The sequence below is a fragment of the Anolis carolinensis genome, chromosome 4 (genome assembly GCF_035594765.1).
Source record: "Anolis carolinensis isolate JA03-04 chromosome 4, rAnoCar3.1.pri, whole genome shotgun sequence".
In the NCBI taxonomy this organism is placed as follows: Eukaryota; Metazoa; Chordata; class Lepidosauria; order Squamata; family Dactyloidae; genus Anolis; species Anolis carolinensis.
In genome coordinates, this window is record NC_085844.1 from 77,898,688 (window position 1) to 77,917,722 (window position 19,035).

The 19,035-nt window shown below is 40.0% G+C and overlaps 1 protein-coding gene across 5 annotated transcripts in view; it reads right to left on the bottom strand.

Moving 5' to 3' along the window:
* The window catches only part of rnf182 (ring finger protein 182), a 46,872-nt gene extending 32,345 nt beyond the window's left edge, over window positions 1-14,527 (bottom strand). For 3 of the 5 annotated variants that reach the window (XR_010006119.1, XR_010006120.1, XM_008108811.3), the window contains exon 1: window positions 14,105-14,307. Coding sequence is in view for 1 of the 5 variants with exons in the window: in XM_062980685.1 (XP_062836755.1) it covers window positions 14,105-14,490 (386 nt within the window). In the remaining 4 variants the exon portion in view is untranslated. Of the gene's footprint in view, window positions 1-234; window positions 12,837-14,104 lie in introns of those variants that run through there. The other 2 variants (XR_010006118.1, XM_062980685.1) reach the window with 2 other exon arrangements.
* Between the last annotated feature and the right edge of the window lie 4,508 nt (window positions 14,528-19,035).

The window sequence follows — 19,035 nt, forward strand, 5'->3', positions numbered from 1 at the left end:
ATGGAGTGTAACAAACTACTACAGCTTTTGTAGCATTTGTTTTTGTTTATTCATTCAGTCATTTTCGACTCTTTGTGACCTCATGAACCAGTCCACGCCAGAGCTTCCTGTTGGCTGTCGCCGCCCCCAGTTTGTAGCATATAAATGGAATAATAAGGCAAGATTCACCAAATAAATGCCAGCTTGCCACTCACGTATTGAAGGTGCAAAAGTAAAATATAATGGCAAACCTACCTTTATTCAAAGACAGGACTATCGACACAGCATTTCCTCATGAAATAGCAGATCAACCTATGTGACCAAATGATAATGTATTGCAAAAGCAGGCAGCAGGTGCACGATAAGTGGTGACTACCAAGTAATACCATGGAAACATGACTACCCACGTGTCAGGAGAAAGAAGAGGTTTATGGCCGCAGTACTGAAAAGTCTTGTTCTCTTTTTACAGTTGTTAGCAAAATTGAATTTTACTCAAATTAAACATAATACACTACTAACACTTCAATAACTTCCGAGTGCTTTGAAACATTAGGTCATGTAGATAATTGGGTATCTTTGAAATTCTACAGCAATCTTAATCACAGCATCAGCTCTACAACAAAGTACAGTGAAGTGGACAACAGACTTTGAGAATAAAAAACGGGCAATGAACTATTGGTTATTTACTACGTGTTTGCAATCATTTACTGTTAGGGATGGAGACATGCTTGTCGAATTTTCTCAATTGTGTAACACAATAACACAAGTGACCTTGGATACTCTGCACTTTAACCTGCATGAGGAGGGTGCCTTTTGCTATGCCACCTCATGCAACAAAATGTTTTGGACTGACACTCAGCAAATTTTGCAGAACCACAAATTTCTTCACAACACTAGAGTTCTCAAGACAAAGTACACTTATATAACATTGTTTTACATAGCACTTATAGATGCATCTTTTTGTAGTTGTTACCCGAAATTCCACGCTGTCCACAAGGACAAGTTATACAATGGCTTATCCCCTTCTGAAGCGCTGTCACACAGCTGTAATGAGAAGCTTTCTATTCTAGAGGTTTACTCTCTCATTCTCACAGGATTCAGTTTATCCTTTTCATCACTGTATATTTAGCAAAACCTCTGGGAGAAGACTGTAAAGTGACTTCAAATGAACAGTGTAAATCTCCCAGTAGTTTATTTGCTGGTAGTTTATTTCCTCCACTCCTATATTGACATGAGAGCTCTGTTATTCCACAAGAAATGTTTGTAGTCTCACATCTTATGCTATACAACATTCCTGCCAAATTTCAGAGACAATTTTGGGCTGTTGTTATTCAGGAAAAAATGTCTAAGCAACACTGACAGAAATTGAATAATTCACTAAGATTAGAGGCCTTCTCAGAAAGGTTATAGGCCTACTGCCTTAAAGCATATACAGTGTTCCCTCACTACTTTGCGGTTCACTTTTCGCGTATTCGCTGTTTCGCGGTTTTTCAATAAACTCTAAAAGACTATTATAAATCATAAAAATTACAATTTACAGCCTAGGGTAGGGAGAAAGGGGAAGTCAAAGGGAGAGAAAAGGAGCCCAAGCAGCAACAGGAAGAGAAGGAGGAGATTTATCAACACACGATTGGTTGATAAAGACATAAAATAGTGTATAACTACTAAAATAATGTATAAATATTAAAATAAATATAGTGTCCCTACTTCACGGATTTTCACTTATTGCGGGTGGTCCTGGAACCTAACCCCAGCAATAAGTGAGGGAACACTGTACTGCATTGAGAAAGTAGGATACAATTAATTTTGCTATTTCTACTTTCATTCTGGTTTTACATTTTTATTGCTGGTGTTACACCTAAACTTTTCTTTTGCAACTCCATTCCTTAATTCTATGTGAAAAGATGTGCAGCTGCAAACATTATGTGGGGATGACACATACTTGTCCCGTATTGTTGTCTTGGGGGTACATCAAATAGCATTCTACCTTTTGAGATTATTTCCAATTGTCCAATCATTTATTGTTAAAAAAAGATAACAGTGAGATTTTATTTTTGAAATGAATGACCTGTTAGAGCAGTGGTTCTGAACCTGGGGTCTCCAGATGTTTTTGGCCTTCAACTAGCAGAAATCCTAATAGCTGGTAAACTGGCTGGGATTTCTGGGAGTTGTAGGCCAAAAACATCTGGGGACCCCAGATTGAGAACCACTGTGTTAGAGCCTTTATTCCACTCACAACTAAAGTGCCCATCTTAGGATGGTGAAATTGAAAAAAAAAAGTAGGCAGAGAAATAAGTTTAGAATCCTCAGCAGCAGGAACATGTAATAAGGAAATATATTCTTAGATAGAAATAGTCTGATCCTTTTTAAATTTATCTAAAACAGAAAAGGGTGGGAGGGAAACATGGTGTAGAGAGCAGAGGGTTTAGTCTGCTCTGGTACTTTTTTTTACAATGGAGGGCAGTCAATTAACGACATGGTCAATTAATGACCAGACAATGTAATCTACCCATAACACTTTTGGGATAGGTTGCTGACAGAGGAGGCAAAAGCAAGCAGGAAAGGAAGACAAAATATTATCTTTCTGCCCAAACCATCCTATCCCATCCCCAGTGGACAAAAGAGCAGCAAGAACAAGTGCTGTTTTTTCCAATACTTATTTCATTAGACTACCCATGCCAGCATAATCTATGAAAACCACATAGTGTATATCCTGCCCTAGAAAAAATAGTTTTATTTTAAATATTCCTGTCCTATTTATATGAATCATAGAATCATAGAATCGTAGAGTTGAAAGAGACCTCACAGGCCATCCAGTCCAACCTCCTGCAAGAAGCAGGAAAATCTCATTCAAAGCACCCCCAACAGGTGGCCATCCAGCCTCTGCTTAAAAGCCTCCACAGAAGAAGCCTCCACCACAGTCCGGGGGAGAGAGTTCCATTGCCGAACAGCCCTCACAGTGAGGAAGTTCTTCCTGATGTTCAGGTGGAATCTCCTTTCCTGTAGTTTGAAGCCATTGTCCTAGTCTGCAGGGCAGCAGAAAACAAGCTTGCTCCTTCCTCCCTATGACTTCCCCTCACTTATTTGTACATAGCTATCATGTCTCCTCTCAGCCTTCTCTTCTGTAGGCTAAACATACCTAGTTCTTTAAGCCGCTCTTCGTAGGGCTTGTTCTCCAGACTCTTGATCATTTTAGTTGCCCTCCTCTGGACGCTTTCCAGCTTGTCAACATCTCACTTCAATTGCAGTGCCCAGAATTGGACACAGTATTCCAGGTGTGGTCTGACCAAGGCAGAATAGAGGGGGAGCATGACTTCCCTGGATCTAGATGCTATACCCCTATTTATGCAAGTCAAAATCCCATTGGCTTTTTTCGCCGCTGCATCACATTGTAGGCTCATGTTTAACTTATTGTCCACGAGGACTCGAAGGTCTATTTCACATGTCGAGCCAGGCATCATCCCCCATTCTGTATCTTTGCATTTCATTTTTTCTGCCGAAGTGAAGTATCTTGCATTTGTCCCTGTTGAACTTCATTTTGTTAGTTTGGGCCCATCTCTCTAATCTGTCAAGATCGTTTTGAATTCTACTCCTGTCTTCTGGAGTGTTAGCTATCCCTTCCAGTTTGGTGTCGTCTGCAAACTTGATGATCGTGCCTTCTAACCCTTCATCTTAGTTGTTAATAAAGATGTTGAACAGAACCGGGCCCAGGACTCCACTTGTGACTTCTTTCCAAGATGAAGAAGATGCATTGGTGAGCACGCTTAACCAATTACAGATCCACCTAACCGTAGTTTTGCCTAGCCTACATTTGACTAGCTTGTTTGTCAGAAGGTCATGGGGGACCTTGTTGAAGGCCTTACTGAAATCCAGATAGGCTACATCCACGGCATTCCCCGCATCTACCCAGCTTGTAACTCTATCGAAAAAAGAGATCAGATTAGTCTGGCATGATTTGTTTTTGGTAAATCCGTGTTGACTATTAGCAATTACCACATATGTTTCTAAGTGTTTGCAGACCACTTCCTTAATTATCTGTTCCAAAATCTTGCCTGGTATTGACGTGAGGCTGATAGGACGGTAATTGTTTGAGTTGTCCTTTTTTCCCTTCTTGAAGATAGGGACCCCATTCGCCCACCTCCAATCTGCTGGGACTTCTCCTGTTCTCCAAGAACTCTCAAAAATGATTGCCAGTGGTTTCGAAATAACTTCTGCTAGTTCCTTCAATACTCTTGGATGTAGTTGATCCGGCCCTGGAGACTTAAATTCATTTAGAGCAGCCAGGTATTCCTGGATGATTTCTTTCCCTATTTGGGGTTGGATTTCCCCCAATCCTTCATCCACTCCATGTTGCTGAGGTTGAGGTTGGCTTTCTTTTTGTGAGAAGACTGAGGCAAAGAAGGCATTAAATAGTTCTACCTTTTCCCTATCCCCTGTCAGAATTTCCCCATCTTCGCCTTGCAGAGGCCCTATCGCCTCCTTGTTCTTTCTTTTCCTACTGAAGTAAGCAAATAAGCCCTTTTTATTGTTTTTAATGTCTCTGGCAAGCCTGAGCTTGTTTTGCGCTTTGGCCTTGTGAACCTTTTCCCTATAGGAGTTGGTTAATTGTTTGAATTCTTCTTTGGTGATTTCTCCCTTTTTCAACTTCTTGTGCATGTCTTTTTTTTAGTCTTAGACCAGTTAGAAGTTCTTTGGACATCCATTCTGGCTTCTTTGCACTTGTCTTGTTTTTATTCTTTGTTGGCACTATTTGTATTTGCACCTTGAGTATTTCACTTTTGAAAAACTCCCATCCATCCTTGACTCCCTTGTCTTTTAGTATTGGCATCCATGGAATGCCAATGCAGTATTTCCTTCATTTTTTGGAAGTCAGTTCTCCTAAAGTCCATAATGCGGGTTTGACTTTTTTTTGTTTTGGCCTTCCTTTGTATTGCAAACTGCAGGAGCATATGGTCACTTGCCCCTAAGGATCCAGCCACTTCAACTGCATTGATCTGGTCCTCCGTGTTTGTTAGGATGAGGTCAAGAGTAGCCGATCCCCTTGTGTTTTACATAACTGATTAGTTTCTAGCCTTTTCAGACAGGATTCACTGAAAGGCACCTTTTACATTGGGGGATCAACATGTAAGCCCCATATACACTGACCACTTAGGTCGATGCAGATTAGGCTCTGCCTTCTTGTAGCCAAACACCACATGGTGTCGATCCGCAGTAATCTAGGGCAAGTCTACCTCAATGTAACTTTGTCCCATATTACTGAAAATCAGAGGAAAACTGGAATTTTCCCCCGACTTAGGGCCAGATACTAATGTGATCACCTTATGTCAATTTAAAAACCCTTCAACCCATCAGGGTCTTCAACCCATCAGTTGTATACACCCAAACATCTGTAAATTATATTCTTCCCTTTGAAAATTGTGTAGAGGTTATGGCATATCCTACAAAACAATTTCTATATATCATAACCTCCTAGATAAAGGTAGAAAGTGTTCTTTGTGACTATGCATTAGCTGCTTAGTTTTTAAAACTATTTTGCCTTAATATGCATTTAATGTGTTGCCTAATGGTCTGTTGATTGTAATAAAGATTTTGCTGCTGCCACTTGAGTAGGTTCCAATGGGCAATAGCTCCAAAGAAAAACAAGATATCCTGTACTCTTTTTAAAGAAGTTTGTGAGACCAAATTGGCAAACCCACAAGACACCCTATGGATTTGATGTATCACAGAGATGTAATTTTGTGAAATGTGGGAACAGAGCTTTTTTCCCCCAATAAGGATCATGGATGGATGTGTGTGTGTGTGTGTGCATGCACATCTGTCTGTCTGTCTTCAAGTCCTGTGTTGACTTATGGTGACCCCTTTAAAAAGGGAACAGCCTTTTTTTTAGAAAAGGAATACTCAGAGGTGGTTTTGTCAATTCATTCCTTTGAAATACAGCCCACAGACCTGGCAGTCTCTCATCTAAGTACTAACCAGGACTAAGTCAGCTTAGCTTTCAAATTCAGTTGGAATCTGGTGCCTTTAGCATATTTAGGCTGTACACTGCATTGGATTTAAGGGATGCTGATGTTCAGCAAGGAACAAATATTTTTTGATCTGAAAGCAGAACAAATTAGTGTTTTAAGACAGGGACATTTGACTGACTATTCTGTCTGCTATTTAAGAAGTACATTATGGTTCAGATGTATATTATCAAGATCTCGTTACAGCTACATCATTAACTTAATAAATAGGGAGAAGCAGACACTCCTTAGAATGTCTTTAATGGCCACGTGAGGTTTTCCTGAGACATACTGACTGCCAGGTCCCATTAGTGTATTATAGTGTATCAATGTATTCACAATCTCTAGGTGGCCATTGGTAAATGTTTCTGAAGCCACCGATAGCAGAGACCCAAATCTTCAAAAGTATGATTATAACTGTATTTCAACCAACTGTCTTACATGCTTCTTACTAAATTTTGAAAGCCTTGCTGCCTTCCTTTACCCCCAGGTTTAGAATTATCTTTTCAAAGAGATTGATTAGATCCAAATATATTATATAAACAGGTTATATAGTGTACATCACAGAAATCATGTGCATTTTGAGGACAATATGATCGCTTGAGCTAAAAAAATACAGTACAATTATAAATACAGGATATGCTTCTTGATATAGTTGGCCCATCATATCCATGGATTCTACATCCACAGATTCAACCATGCATAGCTTGAAAAAAAAAATCCCAAACATAAACCCGAGCCTTTTAATATAGGGAACACAACTTACTATGCCATTGTGTATAATGGGACTTGAGCCTCCGTGGATTCTGGCATCTATTTTTTTTTGGGGGGGGGGGGGATCCTGGAACCAAACTCCAGCAGATACCAAGGGCTCACTGTATTAGTTAGAAATTATGTTCTTTACCATGTCTGTACATACTTTAGTAAACATAATGTAAAAGTATGGTTACATGTAATTTTTCTGTACTTTGCATGTTTCTACATTTATCTGAGTAGAAATATAGGTGAGCAATTACACAAAAGTACATGATGTTAGGTGTTAACTTTTACTTCTTTGTTTTATCACATTTGCTCTAGCTTTACTTCTGAGATAGAAAGAGCTTTCATGGGTCTTATCCTACAGAGTAGTTTCACTATGCTGGTTTGAAGTCTTTGTCACACTCACTTGAGAATAAGTCCCATTAAATTCAGAGAGCTATGTGTGAGTAAGCATATAATGTGCTAGGAAAAATGAGAGCTATCCTTTGTGTCTTTAAGGATAAATCCTGTGATTTTAAAGCTGAGATTTTATGAGTATCACATATATTTCTCATTTGCATCATGAACTTTTCACTGCCAGATGTATACAATTTATTTAATATAGTTTTAGAAAAAGGTCAAGCAGCATCATGACCTTTTGTGCTAAGCAACTAACACAGTTCACTGTTGCAATGAATTTCAATAGGTGTCAAGAGTTTCCCATAAAAACAGAGGATTATTAGACATCAGGTATGGCATAGCAAAAAGCCAATCCTGTCAAGAATGTTTTATTTTCATACATCTCAGTATTTCAGCCTTCATTTCATATAAATTTAAGGAAGGGCATTAATGATTGTTGAGTAGGATGTACTCATGTATCAGCTCTAATAATGATTAATTCAAAAGGATGCTCAGGCTGCCACCCCATACACACTTACTTTAGATTGAAGTATCACAGAAACAAGAGACTACAGTGCATGCTATACATAAGTGATGAAAAGTGTGCAGTCCTTTAGGTGTTGCTGAACTGTTATCACCCATCCTTAGGCAGCATAGCCAAGGGCAAGCTAAGCTGGGAGTTGCTGCTCAATAGCAGAGGGCTATAAAATTCCTGCCCCTACTATGTAGATTTACCCATTTACCAATGATTACCATTATAGTCAGCCTTCCCTATCCATGGATTCAGCATCCACAGATTCAACCATCTTAAAAATATTCAACAACAACAACAAAAAAATCCCAGAAAGCAAACTTTGATTTTGCTATTTTATATAAGGCACATCATTTTACTGCACTGTTGTATATAATGGAACTTAAACATTCAGAGTTTGATATCCACGAGATGGAGAGGGAGTTCTGGAAGCAAACTCAGCAGAGACCAAGGGCACACTGTACAATGGAGCTTACTTCTGAGTAGACCTATTTAGAATTGCAGTGATTATTTTATGGCTACTAATCGTAAGAGTGTACTGAATTGTCTATTTTCAAGAAGAAGGTGGGATCTTACCAGCTTTATCACAAACGAACTCAAAAGCTGAAATGTTTTTGAATCACAGGCTTTCCATGTTACAAAACGTAAATTCATGGAATTGTGTATCACATTGCTGCTAAAGATGAAGACATTCTTCCAGAAATAAAGCTGCCAATTTGTATTCTTAAACTATGAATCATGTTCCTAGACTCACAATTCTGGTTCTTTTACTGACTTTTGCCATTTGTTGTCCTCTTCTCTCTTCTCTTATATCTATGGTGTATATACTATTGATAACTTTCAACAAAATTTTAGCAAAATGTTAATTCTGGTCCAATAAAATCTTTCCTTTCCCCTAAAGCAGGGGTTTTCAAATTTTTTCAGCCACGGAGCCCCTTTAGAAGCAAAAGTTTATTGCGGAGCCCCAAAAATGTTTTATACATTACTAGCTGTGCCCGGCCACGCGTTGCTGTGGCAAAGTGGTGGTGGTATTGGTTAAAAATTGTTGTGTAATTTTTATTTGACGTTATTTGCATTTTTTAATTAATTTTATTGTAAGTTATCTTTTTATTTATTATATTTTATTATTTTCTTGTATTATTTTAGTTATTTTCTGTTATTATAGTATTTTATTGTATTAATTTTTTAGTGGTTTTTTTTGGGTTGCTAGGAGACCAAGTTGGAGGAGCTTAGCCTTCTAACTGGCAGCAATTGGATAAAAGCAATTATTCCTCTCTCTCTAATTAGGACTTTATTTTTCTTTTCTTTTTGTTGTATCAACCTAGAGGCGTGGATGATGGGTTGTGCTGTCAAATTTCGAGGTTGGGGGGCCTGTAGTTTTGTTGCTTTGTGGGTCGCCGTGATGCCATCACTCTTTTATATATATAGATATATAATGTGTGTATAAATATCAGGCATCGGCAAACTTTTACCACATTGTTCATATCCCAGAAATAAGAAACCAAGCTGCTTAGGATCTCTCACAGTGAAGTACTGAATGTTTCAATTCCAGTTGGGTTTCGGTCTCTGGGGGTTTCAAAGGATGTCAAAGTTAACTCTCAGATGAAATGTTAGTTGAATATGCAGGAGTCTACCGGATACCATGCAGCTGTGGACAAGTATACATAGGAACCACCAAAGGCAGCGCCCAAACAAGAGTCAAAGAACATGAAAGGCACTGCAGACTAATTCAATCAGAGAAATCAGCCATAGCAGAGCACTTGATGAACCAGCCTGGACACAGTATATTATTTGAGAACACAGAAATGCTGGACCACTCCAACAACTATCATGTCAGACTACACAGAGAAGCCATTGAAATCCACAAGCATGTGGACAACTTCAACAGAAAGGAGGAAACCATGAAAATGAACAAAATCTGGCTACTAGTATTAAAAAACTCTAAAATCAAAACAGTAGATGGGAAAGCAACACTCTGAGGACAGAGGAGCCCCAAGGGCAGCTAATGACTAAACAAAGGATGCCCCTCAGGCAAGAGACAAACCTTTCCAATGCTAATTAGGGTGATTAACTGAAACATTAATGCTAGCTTCCAACTGACAAAAGACTCTTGTCACACCCTGGACTGTCCACAGATATATATTTTTTCCTTTCCTTGCCTAGTTTATCAATTCCTCACAATCTCTGAGGATGCCTGCCATAGATGTGGGCGAAACGTCAGGAGAGAATACTTCTGGAACATGGCCACACAGCCCGAAAGACATACAACAACCCTGTGATCCCGGCCATGAAAGCCTTCGACAACACAGTTGAATATTTGCTTAACTTTTAAAAGTTTATTTATTATTAACTACATGTAAATTCAATCATGGTTTGTACTACCATCTTGTGCAAACATTATTTTTGTCATTTCAATTTTTTGTCAGCAAAGTTCTTTCTTAGTAAATTAACAGATGTTTAAGATGAATTCATGCCTTTTAAAATGGATTATGTGCTTTGAACAGGATTATATGGGAGTGTAGATTTATATAACCCAGTTCAAAGCAGATAATATGGATTATCTGCTTTGATAATCTAGATTATAGGGCAGTGTAGAAGAAACCTCTGTCTCAGTCCCTCCTACACTGCCATATAAAATTCAGATTATCTGATTTAAACTGGATTATATGGAAGTGTAGACTATATAACCCAGTTCAAAACAGATAGTGGATTATCTACTTTGATAATCTGGGTTATATGGCAGTGTAGAAGAGGCCTCAGAGGAAGGTGAAGAAAACCCACCTCAGAACAACTCCTTCTAAGAAAACACCATGCTAGGACGCCTTAGGGTTGCCATAAGTCAGAAACAACTTGAAGGTACACAACAAGCAAAACTAAATTTTTTCGAACAAAAACTCAATATTAATTTAAGAATACAGTTAATTCCAAACACTATTCAGGACAATTTCAGCCTTTTGAAAAGCATCCTTTTTTGTTTTTTACCATGAGATGCCTTTCGAATCACAATATATTTTACAGAAGGTCTAAAACCAAGCCAAATGCAGAAGCTAAGTTTTGGGGCCAAATTGACATTACTGACATTGACTTTTAAAACTCAAACTAATATAATTTCCCCATTCAAACAAAAAACTACAAAATGAACCTTTCCCAATTTGAGACCCCCCCCCAAAGTATCAGTTCTGAGTAAGTGTAGCATTACAGTCGCTGCCAGGACAGTAAAATGACCTGTTAGCCTTCTAGAAGGAAGTCATCCTCATCAAGCAACAGTACAGTGCAGAATGCAGATGACTGAAGATGAATCATTTCCGTACTTCTGAGAGGCAAGGTCATTAAAAGACACAGATTCCACACTCCCATCCTTTCGATCCATTATTTCCAACAAACTCAGAAAAAACTGTCAGATGGAAGCCTGGATCTAATCTTGGTGGCAATTAGAGCAGACTCGCCGAAATCAATAAAACAATACAAATCTTAACAAATGTTTCATACTGTATTTTTCAGTTTCTTGGTTCAAAGCAAGACAAAGTCTAGATCCAACCCCATGTTATTTGAGAAAAGTAGATTTAAGGCACTGGATACAACCTTCATAAATGGAATTGGAGCTTTGCTATTGAACTCAATGAGAAATAAACTCCTCCCTCCCCCATTTGACGCACCTAATTATAAACTTCAGTTCCACCTCAAGCCTCCTGGAAACCAGTGTTCCCCACATCAATATCAAAGTACAGGCAATCCCGGAATTACAACAAAATGACTCATAGTTAAGCACAAGAATGAGATAACAGGAAGTGAAAGAAATCTACCCCTCGGAAGGGAAATTTACTTCTGAAAGAATTATCATGGGGAAAAGGGGTCTTCATTGGAGCTTTATCACCAATCCTTGTTTCCACAACAAGCCAATTTTTTCAAAATCCAGTGATTGTCACAGGGACACAATGTGAGGTGGAATCTTCTGAACAGAAGCACAGACAGCAAAACAAGTACCACAGGGGTGTTAGCCCTTCCCTATGCTATCCTAAGGTAATATATATATTTGGCTGGAGTTATACTTTAAAAATGTAACTTCTCCAACTTACATACAAACTCAATTTAAGAACACATCTACAGAACCTGTCTTGTTCGTACGTAACTTGCAGACTGCCTGAGTATGCCTGAGTATGCCTTATCCAAAAGGCTCGAGGACCAAAAATGTTTTAGATTTAGGAATACATAATAACAAGTTATTTTGGAGACGTGACCCAAGTCTAAATGCGAAATTCATTTATGTTTCATATATGCCTTATCCACATAGTCTGAAGGCAGTCCCCAAATTACGAACAAGCTAGGTTTTGTAGGTTTGTTCTTAAGCTGAACAGGTACTTTAGAAAGTGTAACTATACACACACACACATATGCACATATATATGAAGTTATACTTTCAAAATATGAGTAGATCAATAGGTACCGCTTTGGCAGGAAGGTAACGGTGTTCCATGCAGTCATGCCGGTCTATGGACAAAGCCGGCTCTTCGGCTTACAAATGGAGATGAGCAACAACCCCCAGAGTCAGATACCATTAGACTTAATGTCAAGGGAAAACCTTATCTTTACTATACTTTGGATAGCATAGGGGTTAACAGCCCTGTGGTGTTTGTTTTGCTGTAGGTTCAGAACATCTCACTTCACTTTCTGACCCTGTGATAATTGGATTAAAAAAATGGCTTGCTGTGGAAACCAGGATTGGTGATAAAGCTTCAGTGGAGACATTGTTTCCCCATGATAACAACTCTTTTAGGGGTAAATTTCCCTTCCAATGGGTAGTTTTCTCTCACTTCCTTATGTCACACCCTGTTCTTAACAATGAGTCATTTGTAAATCGGATATTTGTAACCGGGGACTGCCTGTGTATCCACAATATCTAAAATGAAAGTGTGCATGGATCAAAGTTTGTGTCACTATCTCAACCACCCCAATGCAGATGCGATTTTGAACCATTTCAGATTTTGGGATAAGGTAATCAATCTGTGCTGCTTATTAATCCTCCCTATGAAACCCAATGGGTGACCTGGGGAGAGTCACACTCTCTTAACTGAACAAATCTTGGTTGCTGTGAGCTTTCTGGGATGTATGGCCATGTTCCAGAAACATTATCTCCTGACGTTTCACCCACATCTATGGCAGGCATCTTCAGAGGTTGCAATGTATATTGGAAACTAGGCAAAGGAGGTTTATGTATCTGTGGAAGGTCCAGGGTGGAAGAATGAACCCTTGTCTGTTGGAGGCAAGTGTGAATGTTGAAATTATGGTAATCACCCCGATTATCATTGAAAAGCCTTGCAGCTTCAAGGCCTGGGGGAATCCTTTGCTGGGAGGTGTTAGCTGGCCCTGATTGTTTTGAAATCCACAAATATGTGGACAATTTCAACAGAAAGGAGGAAACTATGAAAATGAACAAAATATGGCTACCAGTATTTTTAAAAAAACCCCTAAGATTAGGATGGTAAATAAAGAGCAACACTCAGAAGACAAGGGAATTCCAGACATGAAACATTCAGGGCCAGCTAACACCTCCCAACAAAGGATTCCCTCCGGCAGGAAGCAGCCAGGCTTTGCAGCTGCAAGGCTATTCAATGTTAATCAGGTTGGCTAATTGCAACATTCACACTTGCCTCAGGCAGACGAGAGTTCTTTCTCCCACTCTGAACATCCCACAGATATATAAACCCCCACTTGACTAGTTTCCAACAGACTTCGCAAACTCTAAGGATGCCTGCCATAGATGCAGGCGAAACATCAGGAGAAAATGATTCTGGAACATGGCCATACAGCCCAGAAAACTCACAGCAACCCAGATTTTGGAGCATTTCAGATTTTGGGATAAGAGACAGTCAATCTGTGCTGTTTACCAATCCTCCCTATGAAACCTACTGGGTGAGTCACACTCTCTCAGCCTCAGAGGAAGGCTGGACAAATCTTGTTAAGCAGACCTTGCCATAGGGTTGCCTACAAAAGACTTGAAGCCATGCAACAACAATAACAACTCATTTCACTTCCCCTACAACTTCCCATCTCATTCTCCCATCCTCAACTTCCCACCCTTAGTTATGGGGGAAAGGGAGACAGTTCTGGAGGAAAAAGAGACAGTTGTGAGGGAAAGAGAGACAGCTGAGAGGGGAAAAGAGCAAGTTAGGAGGGAAAAGGAGACAGTTGTGAGGAAAAGAAACTCTTATGGGGGGAAGGAGAGACAGTTGTGAGGGAAGAGACGACCTTTATGAGGGAACGAGAACCAGTTATGAGGGAAAGGCAGACTTTAGCAGGTGGTTCTGGTCCAAAGCGCCTCCTCAGGCTGCTCCCGTCCCCTTCGCCGCTTGTCGTGAGGCGATCCTGCTGCAGTCATAAAACTGGCAGCACGGCCCGTGCCTCTTGCGCTCGCCTGCGGGATGGAGACAGAGAGGGAGGGAAAGGGCGCCCGTACCTTGCCTGGGTGCCGCCGGGGGCTTCTTGCCTGCCTTCCTCCCTTCTTGCCTTCCGCCCTTCGGTCTCTCCTGCCCGCTCCTCCGAGGCTGCGCTTTGTTTGGCGTGTGGCGCGCGCCCAGGGGCTGCGGGGCTTTGTGGCTGGCGCGCGGGAGGAGCGCCGTCGCCATGGAAACGGGCGGCGGAGGCCTCTGTCGCCTCTTCTACCACCAGCCAAGAGGTAGCTGTTGTTGAGGAGGGGCCTCGGCCTCCATTGAGGGAAAGCGCCCCCCTATAGCCATAGGCCCAATTTATACTACACACAGCCATGGCCTTCCTCTTGTGGCTGAGAGAGTGTGACTCGCCCTTAATCTTCCAGCGAGGGTTTGAAACCTGGCCTCCACCCATTCAGAGCCTTAGGCCCAACACTCAAACTACTGCTATAACACTATAGGCCCTTCTGTTGTTGTTTACTCGTTCAGTCGCTTCCCACTCGTCCTGACCCCATGGACCAATCAAGAACCAGAGCTTCCTGTCGGCTGTCGCCACCCCAGCTCCTTCAAGGTCAAACCAGTCACTTCAAGGATACCATCCATCCATCTTGCCCTTGGTTGACCCTTCTACACTGCCATATAAAATCCAGATTATCTGCTTTGAACTGAATTATCTGGCAGTGTAGACTCATAATCCAGTTCAAAGCAGATGATATGGATTATCTACTTTGATAATCTGGATTATATGGTAGTGTAGAAGTAAGTAAAGTAACTTTATTCTTATACCCTGCCACCATCTCCCGACAGGGACTCGGGGCGGCTAACAAAACAAATACAGTAGAGTCTCGCTTATCAAACTTAAACAGGCCGGCAGAATGTTGGATAAGCGAATATGTTGGATAATAAGGAGAGATTAAGGAAAAGCCTATTAAACATCAAATTAAGTTATGATTTTACAAATTAAGCACCAAAACATTATGTTATACAACAAATTTGACAGAAAAAGTAGTTCAATACACAGTAATGCTATGTAGTAATTACTGTATTTACAAATTTAGCACCAAAATATCATGATGTATTGAAAACATTGATTACAAAAATGCATTGGATAATCCAGAACGTTGGATAAGTGAGACTCTACTGTACAACAGTTAAAATACATTGCAATAAATAAAACCACAATAAAATCGACACTATAAAACAATACATTACAATGATCATAAAAGTCATTTAAAAGCATAAAATGAGTACAGACATAGTAAAATGGAATGAACCACCAGGTTAATGGAGGGGGGGGGGGGTAGTATGGAGGGGACATTTGAACTAAAGTGCAGTAATATTGTTATAAAGTGCTGTGGGGCAAACGACAAGATGGAAACATTTTTAATAGTTTACAGGGGATGGGCGTCCAGTTAATTATAAAGCGGGAACAGTGCGTGAGAAGTCATGCCGGCCACATGACCTTGGAGGTGTCTACTGACAATGCCGACTCTTCGGCTTAGAAATGGAGATGAACACCCACCCCCAGAGTCGGACATGACTGAACTTAATGTCGGGGAAACCTTTATCTAACTAGAAGGGACCTTAAGATGGATCCACACTGCCATATAATCCAGTTTCTAAATCCGTATTATCTTATTTGAACTGGATCAAAGCAGCTGCCATATAATCCAGCTCAAAGCAGATAATCTGGATAATAATAATATGGTTGCTGTGAGTTTTCCGGGCTGTATTGCCATGTTCCAGAATTTATTTATTTATTTATTTACAGTATTTATATTCTGCCCTTCTCACCCCGAAGGGGACTCAAGGCGGATCACATTACATATATAAGGCAAACATTCAATGCTTTAACATAGAACAAAGACAGAGACAAACGCAGGCTCTGAGCTGGCCTCGAACTCATGACCTCTTGGTCAGAGTGATTTGTTGCAGCTGGCTGCAGCTGGCTGCTCACCAGCCTGCGCCACAGCCTGGGCCAGAAGCATTCTTTCCTGCCACATCTATGGCAGGCATCCTCAGAGGTTGTGAGGTATATTGGAAACTAAGCAAGGGAGGTTTATATATCTGTGGAAGGTCCAGGCTGGGAGAAAGAACTCTTGTCTACTTTCCAACAGACCCACTTGCCTAGTTTCCAACAGACCTCACAACCTCTGAGGATGCCTGCCATAGATGTGGGCGAAATGTCAGAAGAGAATGCTTCTGGTACATGGCCATACAGCCCGGAAAACTCACAGCAACCCAGTGATCCTGTCCATGAAAGCCTTTGACAACAACAACAACAACAACAACAACAACAATAATTCTTTATTTATATCCCACTTTTCTCGCATGAAGGGACCCAAAGCAGCAAGAGTACAGCCTCTCCTGATGACCGTAGGGTCTGGGCAGGTTGGTATGAGGAGATGTGGTTTGATAAGTAAATTGGACCCAAACCATTTAGGGCTTTAAAGGTTTAAACCAGCACTTTGAATCAAGCTTGGAAACAAACTGGTAACCATGAAGGTACTGTAGCGGGGGAGGGGTATGCTCCCTGTGTCTAGCACCTGTAAGTAATCTGGCTGCAGCTCTTTGGACTAGTTGAAATTTCCGAGCACTCTTCAGGGGCAGCCTCATGTAAACAACTACTGGAAACAGATTCATGTACATCTAGAAAATATATTACATACAAATTTTAAAATGACATCACAAATGTACCTTTTGAACATGCCTGAAGAAGAATTGAAAATGACATACGGAAGAATTTTGTTTTACATGACAGTGGCAGCTCGGATAGTATACGCTAGATATTGGAAAACCTCAGAGGTACCTCCCTTAGCAGAACTGGAACAATATATTACAGAGTTGCTGATAATGGACAAAATAACTGTACACTTAAGAGGAGAGCCTTTAGAGAACTTTGTTAATGAATGGCAACCAATGATCCAATATCTCAGTGTAAAATTAATTTAAAAATGTACATAGAAGAAGCTAATAGATTGAAGGCAAGAAGGAAACGGATATTAATTTGGAACATATAATATCTTTATATGTACTATTCAAATAGAAGACTGTGACCCCTTATTGAAAATATATTGTCTGAGAAATGATTATGAAAGACTAATAGATGAAAGTATTACACTGTATGCAACAAACACTTGCAATGTATGTATATTTGAATGAATTAAAATTAAAAAAAATTAAAAACCAACACTTTGAATCAAGCTTGGAAACAAACTGGTAACCAGTGAAGGTACTGTACAGGGGGAGGGGTATGCTCCCTGTGTCTAGCACCTGTAAGTAATCTGGCTGCAGCTCTTTGGACTAGTTGAAGTTTCCGAGCACTCTTCAGGGGCAGCCTCCTGTAGAACACGTTACTGTAGTCTAGGTGGGATGTAACCAAGGCATGGACTACCATGGCCAGATCTGGATTTATATGGCAGTGTAGAAGGAGCCGGAGAGGGGCGCAGTCTTGGACTGTGGCTGTGGAGACCAGGTTTCGAATCCCTTGTCATAGAATCATAGAGTTGGAAGAGATCTCGTGGGCCCAACCCCCTGCCAAGAAGGAGGAAAATCACATTCAAAGCACCCATGGAAACTCATGGGGTGAAGCCCCATCTGCACTGCCATATAATCCAGTTTCTTCATCCAGATTACACTATGTAACATGTTTTTTGTTCCTGGGTTATAAATGTCATTTCCTAATTGGTACTATCATAAAAACGTGGAAAAAGTTTATTAAACTGCAAAAACTTTGTTTTTGTGGGACATCCTGCAGCACATTTTGCTCTGTTTTTTTTTTTTTCAAAAACCATCTAAAAACCTATCTCTTCCATCATGTCCTGTGTTTTGGTCTCTGACCTGTGTGATTAATGTGTATTTTACAAAAATGTTTTGATGTGTATCTTTTATAGAACTGCATTTTAATATGTGTGTTTGTAGAATTTTTTATGGTATTTGTGTGTTTTTGATTGTGCTGCAACCCACCTCGAGCTGTGGAGAGAGGCGGGTAAGAAATAAAATTATTATTGTTATTATTAATGAATCTCTCATCAAGTGTCAACGAATTCAACATAGTTTGTGACAGCAGTACAACTACTTAAGTACTGCACTATTAAACAAGAAATAGCACTTTCAAACCAGGATCAGATTCCCCCTCCCAATTTTGTTACATAGTGTTATCTGCATTGAGCTGGATTATATGGCAGTGTAGATTCATGCAATCGAGGAGATAATCTGGATTGAGAAACTGGATTATATATGGCAGTAGAGATCCAGCCTGAGTCGCACTCTCTCAGCCCCAGGAAATCCTGTGTTAGGGCTGCCATAAATCGGAAATAACTTGAAGGCAAACAAGAACATTTAGTATTCTCTAATAATGCTTCCCTAACTTTAAATCCTAGGATTCCATAATATAAATGAGAAGTGTCTGCTACAAAGCTTTACAATGCCTTTTTAAAAATATTGCTATATGCTCTTGTGCATTTCTTTCATTTAGACCGTTGCTGATTTCATGGGTTCAGATTTGTACGTCTCCAGAATTTCAAACATCTGTGGACTTTACCTGACTATGATTTTATTGGGTTAGATCTCTCCCTAACCCCCTTGAAGTGATTATAAAATTTATTTGCTTAAATAAGTGGCCACAGCAATAGTTTACTAACAACCCTGCAAAAGAAACAGATCCCTATAATTCATGCTTGACATAAATTTTAATAAAAAATAATCCTAGCCTATAACTTGAGACTCTAAAACACTACATAATTAAGTTTTCTAATGTAGTTTAGGATACTGTATGTTAACCAATCCAAGATAAATTTACTGGTTATACAGTCACACAATCATTTACTATCTGGAATATGCCTGTATAGTATGCTTAGTTTGTTCACAGCCTGTTAAAACTGCACCACAGCAAAAGATACCGCACTCTTTAATATTTTAGGAGGGGAAAATGTCTTACCTGTGGAATTAAGCTGGATGC